Here is a 6,540-nt window from a genome sequence, read left to right as displayed (position 1 = left end):
GGTGTTTCCTCCGCAGGCTCCACTTCACTCAGCTGCCCGATAAACCCGCTGCTTCTTCCCACTTTAACCTGAATAACAAACCAGGGCTCGGTGCTCTGGTTGGATCCAAACGAAGAGCCGGGGCTAGCTCAGAGACTAGCGGAGGCTAACTGGCTGTGCCTCCCTCCGGTCATGCTGCGGCTAACACTCTGCTAGCCGCTCCCAGCTAGCTCCGGTTTGTTATTCAGGTTAAAGTGGGAAGAAGCAGCGGGTTTATCGGGCAGCTGAGTGAAGTGGAGCCTGCGGAGGAAGCACTGGTTAGCCCCGGTTTCACTACAGGCAGATTCACTCGCTACAGGGGTGGGGGAATAAAACCTGAACAGCCAATCAGAGTGATCTCTCTCACCGACAAGCTCCGCCGCCAATTCAACATGCTCAATTGGCCGAAAAGCCGCAGACGCCGATGCCGAAGTGCCGACGGTGTGGGACACACTGCAAAAACTAAGGCGACAGACGCTTACCAACGGCCCGACTTTGGTTGACGGCCGGCCGTCGGCTTGGTGTGTCAGGGCCTTCAATCACCTGGTCTGTTAGTATTGAAGAGGATGAGACGGATAATCGGCCAAATTTGGCTCCCTGTAAAAACCTCCTAAACAATGAACACTGAAGGAATCTTAAGCGGGAGTTCTCGCTGGGGGAAGTTTCAGCTGGTTGCAATCTGTCATCCATGCCACAAGGTGCCACTTAAGCCTATGAATCCTACACACTGCTCCTTTAAATTAAAACTTTTTATCCAACAGTCTAACCCAAAGTGATTTACCGAGGTGATTAAGACTGGTGCAAGGTCATGAAAAAACAAGCAGCCAGACAGCACTCAGAAGTCACGTACCCCAAACCTACGGCTCAGGTTCTGTTGCTTGAAAGCTACGTCCTTGGACTGGATTCAGGTCTGGTCAGCTTCAAATATATTCATCACAGTATTTTTGTCTTTTCTGTCTGACTGCTCCCCTGTGTGATGTGTGTTGCAAGTAACTATGCAATGCTCTTGTGTATCCAGTGCGCCACATTAGCCTGATGAGCTAACTGTCAGAGATGGATGATATAAAGCAAAACTACAGCTCTGGGTCTCAGGTTGGGTTCTGGTTTCAAATTCTGCAGTGCCGTTACTGTCATTTGTGTCGGGTCTTGAAGATGCAGGTGGCTCAGGTTTGGCTCTCAGTTTTAGCCAGTGCAGAACTCTACTTCGTGCATAGTCATCCTTCAAGAGTGCATTGTAATCAAAATGTGTTAACACAACATCCCAAAGTGGTTGTTTATCTGTCGACATGATTGTGAAAAAACTACTGGTCCTATCATCATGAAATTTGGCAGCAGGGTGTGGCATGGACCAAGGAAGAACCCTTTGAATTTTGAAGGGCATCTGAAACACAGGGCAGATACACAACTTATTTTTCACTCTTGTCAACATTGTGAGATACAGGGAACCTTTCTAGATCAGCACCAAGACCACCATCATATGGGGAAAGAGCAAATAAAGGGTGTCAAATGCTTCTATTATAAGGTTAATACACAGGTTAATACAGAGGAACAGTATTAATATACCGCAGCCAAGTGTTACCCAGTGTTTCTGTCTTTGTCCAGGCAAAGTGAAAAGCTCCATGCTCTTATTAACTGTTTGTTTTTTAATGATCTTCTGTGATGTCATCATGTCGTGTGGTCCTCATACACATCCCAAAGAATTTTTTTTTTTTTTTTACCAGATTTCTTTCTTTCTTCCTTTTTTTTTTTTTTTTACAAAAGCGTATGTATAAAGGAGAGTTTTTATGTAATATGACTATTAAAAAATAAATATATCAGTGGATATTTATGTGTATACAGCACACTTTTTACGAAGCCCAATCTGCTTTACTTGAATGAGTAAACACTGACCAACGGGACCAGACTGGCCGACCCGTATCAGCGTTGCCAGGTGTATTTGTACGATAATTTAGCCCTCTGTATGATGTACGATCAATAATCCCCAAAAAAAGGCCAAAAGTACGATAATTTGACCATTTCATGAATGTGTGGTTGTAACCAGTATGCTGGAGTTTTTTTGTGAGCCCTGAAGGCATCTGTTCCCATGTGACATGTTTCCAGCCAATCACACTTTGCTTAGTTAGCATGAGATACGGGTGACGTTTGTCTCTGAACAATGAGCACGATTGGCTGAATGGTCAGCTGTACCCGCCCCACGAGGCGCTAGACCCGTCAGGAAGTCGAGTGAGAATGAGATTCAAAACAGAAGAAGAAGAAGAGGAAAAACAGAAGCAAGGAAAATGGAAAAAAAAGTAAACACTAGAGTGACTATATTTGCCTATAGTGCATCAGTAGGATTGTTATTTTGGTTATGTGATGTACTATTTTGATGTACGATAATTTCCCTCAAAATACGATAATTTTGAGTCTCTGATACGATAATCCTACATTTCCCACCTGGCAACGCTGACCCGTATGCTCTCACTCAGTGGATGGATGATGTCACAGGAAGCCAATCTTACAAAGGAGGACCACACTTGTTTGTTTTGCTATGGAAGCTAACGTTAGCTAATGTGCTAAAAAAGTTAGCGTTCCAGAGAAATCCAGTCTTCCTCTTAATCCCTCCCCAGTTTCTGATGAGGTGGACATGATAACCCTTAATACACATAACCTTATTCATCCCTACAACAGGAAATACTTTCTCCCTAACCTGATATGAAGTGTGCGCTGCACATGTGAGCATTTTTGATGATGGCCTCCGTCCAGTCCTTTGGTCTTATCACATTTAACCATAGTTGTCTTTTACTGTGAAAAAGATTTCTCAACAGAGAACAAGAACAGTAGTTTTGCATTAATTATTCATAATGCTGTTAAATAATGAAGCAGGTCTTTATTTCTAGGTAAGAAAACACTTGGTGACCTCAGAGATGAGATGAAGCTTGCGTGACAGTCCTGATTTGAAGCTGATCCTGAAGGAGCAGGCTCCCTCGTCGTCTCCACTGCTCTGCTCTGCCCACCAACCCTCCCTGCCAGCTGCCTCCACTTCCCTTTGTCTTACTTGTCTGTCTGCGTGTGCTCATATTGGCCATAACTTACATGGCTGTCGCATGAAGGCACGCTCATAACAAAATTTTAAATCATTACCTCACTTTCCGTGGACGTCATTGCCGAGCCGTTAAAGTCAAGCTGGATGAGAAAATTAAACAAAATGATAGTAAAAGATAATAATGACAGCCAAGAGTCACAGTGTTTCTGTAAATGGAGCCGAGCACATTCCCACTGAACATTTTATTCTGTGTTTTACAGTCAGTGAAGGTGCCAAAGAGAGTCGATTTGCCAGGATTTAGGGACTGACATCATGGGACTGAATAACTTTGTCATCACATACATTACTCCAGGTTTAGGCTCCTGATGAAGTGTATATTGAATTCAGTGAGGTTTATCAGGCATTCATCCATCTAAGCCTTCAGAATCCACTCTGTCATCACACAATAATACAGTAATACAAACAGGCACCTTTTAGGACTTCTGGACAGGGGGATACAGTTTTCCAAGCTGGGTCCCTCACCCACTTCAGCACCACCACGACCCAATTTAATACCAGCAATTTCAAATTGGCTCTCAGCTTTTGAGCCTTCGCTAAGTCCCGCCCCCAGATGTAGACTGACCAATCGTGATGTAGCATCGACCCGGCTTAGCCCAGGGTCCGACAACAACACAGCTGTGCGCCATCGTTTCCGATGTCCTTCATTTTCAGGCTGGTTTTGTGGATTTGGAGCTAAATGTTGTGCCTGGGGCACGTCGTGTATTAAAGCCGCTACAAGGAACTTTTAACTGGATATGCAAAAGTCTCTCGTTTCTGCTGATGTCTGTGCGTGACCTACAACAGCAAATGAGACCATCGGTGTGAAGATAAGCTATTTCTATATAGTGTATATCCATACCTTTAGGAAACTGTCTCCGGGTCGCTTCCAGGACGAAACGATTTACGGCACTCAGACGGCACTCGTCATCTTACCTAGCTGCTTACATTTATAGTGACTCTTATAAATAGTCACTATTCCTCCTTCTCGACCCGACGTCAGCGGGGAGTTAAAATAGCAGCAATCATCGGGTAAAAGTTCTGTGAAAGCACTGGACTCACCAACAGTCAACCACGTCTCAGTCACACAGAGATAATGCAGTCCTCGGGAAGTCAGGAAATCCTTCAGGATAAACGTTTTGTTCGCTAGCGATCTAGCATTTACCAGCCCAATCCTGGCAGGAGCCGGCGGGTCCACGGCGTTAGCTGTCCGGGGAGCCACACACAGAGGCCGCAGGTTGCGCAGCTTCACCCTGCGCCAGTGGGGACGAGGAGAGCAGGGGCTGCGGGGCTGGAACACCTCATCCGGGCTGACGACAGGTACCAGCCAAGCGTCCAGCGAGTGCCGAGAAATAAAGAGGCGAGGCACCGCTCCATACTCAGTCCAAGAAGCTGTGGAAGTGCTCGCCAAACAGGCTTTCAGCCTTACCAGCCGACCGCTGCGTTTACCCCGGCGGCGGTGGTGCTTATGCCGGAGAGGTGAAGCTGGGGCGCAGCAGAGGTGAGCTGGGATCCCCGACAGGAGCGGGGGCAAAGTTTTCCCGTCTTGTTGTTTCATTCATCCCCAAAACAAACACATGCGCGAGCGAGGTAAGCGTAGGTTTCATTCCGGCAAAACACTACCGCTTTTGTCCACAGGGTCGCCAAGATCAACTCAAAATGAAAGTTCCTTGTAGGGGCTTTAATGATACTCGTTACCTGGAGAGGTTGGAAAAAGATAAACGTTTCTTCCCTGTTCCAAAACCAAAATCAAACCCTGAAAAGTATAGGGTTAGCTAGCTAGCTACTGAAGATATAGCCTACTGAATGTATACACATGCTGCTTTTGCTTTTTAATGATTATAACAGTGAAACAAAGAGCGACCCTGCTGTACAGGAACCAGTGAAGGGAAGCAGGGAAACTTTGCTGATATACAACCAGCTGTGTGTCATTGCAGTGTGCAGATGAACTTTGTTTGGCTTCACCCAGAAGGGCACTAGCGTCAGCATAGAAGGGAAGCCAAACACCATTCATCTGCGCACACTGCGATGCCACACAGCTGGTTCAATATCATTGAAGTTTGCTTCTCTCTGGAATCACTCTTTCATTTGTCCAATGATATGATAACATTTCTTCAGGCAGTGCCTCTGACACGGGGGGCCGGAAACAAGCCCCCAGCTGCTGCAGCAGGGACACAGCATCTGTACATGGAGTGCCCGCTCTACACACAGAGCCAGACATTGCTGCAAATCATCAAATCATAAGATCAAATCACAAGTGATCAAATAAATGTTTGCTTCATCCACCAAATTCAATCTTGAGGGCCACATGATGATAATAACGTGTGTTCTGCACATCTGACCCCTGCTGTTATTGTGAAAATGGTACGGTCAAGACTGGGGTGGGGTATTAGATGAGTCTAAATGTGCTTGAAAGGTCCAGTGTGTAGGGTTTAGTGGGATATGTTGGCAGAAATGGAATATATCAAGTATGTTTTCTTTAGTTTAGTTTAAATAAGAGTCACTGTGTTTTCATTACCACAGAATGAGCTGTTTATATGTTATGGAAATAAATGAACAATCCCATTTAAGGGTCAACCGCTGACCGTAGACTCCCCCTGCATCTTTTTGATGAACACTGATAGCAGGGCTGATACAAACCTGCTGTGGCTGCAGTTGGGAGAGCTGGGACACGTCAGGGAAACAAACCCATTTCTGAAAAAGTAAAAGGATCTGTATCTGTACTTAACAATTCATGTGACATAAACACCTGGGGTGGTCTGTGGAAGTTAAAATATGTACAGGCTGATATGTACTTTATGTATCTTAAACTTATGATTTTACTTTTGTCACCAGGATTTGAATTGTCGGGCCCAAATAAAAAAAATATAAAATAAAATAAAATAAATTTAAAAAATCTGTATGATTTATTATTGAATCCATTTGTACCATTTAACAATATTGATATTTTAATATTTTTTGTTTGTTTGTTTGTTTGTCCCCTACGACTTCCATGACTTCCGCTTCCTGTGATGAGCCTTAATGAGTGACAGGTGACGCGGTTACTATAGCAGCCTGTAACAACACAGAGCGCGTGAAGATGGAGCCCAGTGCAGCCGCCCGTTTCCACGACTCTGTGACACAGTTTAAAACCTACGAAGATTACCTGGACTCCAAAGTGACGCCAACGGATTTATTTTACTTAAAAGTGAGTCACTCTGCTACAAAGTTTAACTTTAGTTTCCCTGTAACGTTTACTAGCTGTCCTACGTAACCGCGGTTACGTACTTGGGCACCACGTCAGAACCGCTTTCACTAAACTGTCAATTTAAGGTAATCTTAGCAATTAAGCAACAGTTGACGTTAGAAACACATAATTTTTCACTTTTAAAGATAAACATGTTCCTTTCTTTAATTCGGCATGCGCCAAATCTCATAACACATTCTTTTAATAATACAGCATCGCTTTTTTTTGCTCTCAA

General features: G+C 44.5%; 1 protein-coding gene across 1 annotated transcript in view; it reads left to right on the top strand.

Moving 5' to 3' along the window:
- The first annotated feature begins 6,144 nt into the window (after positions 1–6,144).
- Positions 6,145–6,540, top strand: part of cfap299 (cilia and flagella associated protein 299) — a 129,378-nt gene continuing 128,982 nt past the window's right edge. Inside the window, exon 1 of the mRNA XM_049578641.1 lies at positions 6,145–6,266. Coding sequence (XP_049434598.1) covers positions 6,159–6,266 — 108 coding nt within the window. The 5' untranslated portion in view covers positions 6,145–6,158. The remainder of the gene's footprint in view (positions 6,267–6,540) is intronic.

This window comes from Epinephelus fuscoguttatus, linkage group LG6 (assembly GCF_011397635.1).
Source record: "Epinephelus fuscoguttatus linkage group LG6, E.fuscoguttatus.final_Chr_v1".
NCBI lineage: Eukaryota > Metazoa > Chordata > Actinopteri > Perciformes > Serranidae > Epinephelus > Epinephelus fuscoguttatus.
The sequence above is the reverse complement of the archived record's forward strand: the minus strand, read 5'-3'. Positions and strand labels throughout refer to the sequence as shown.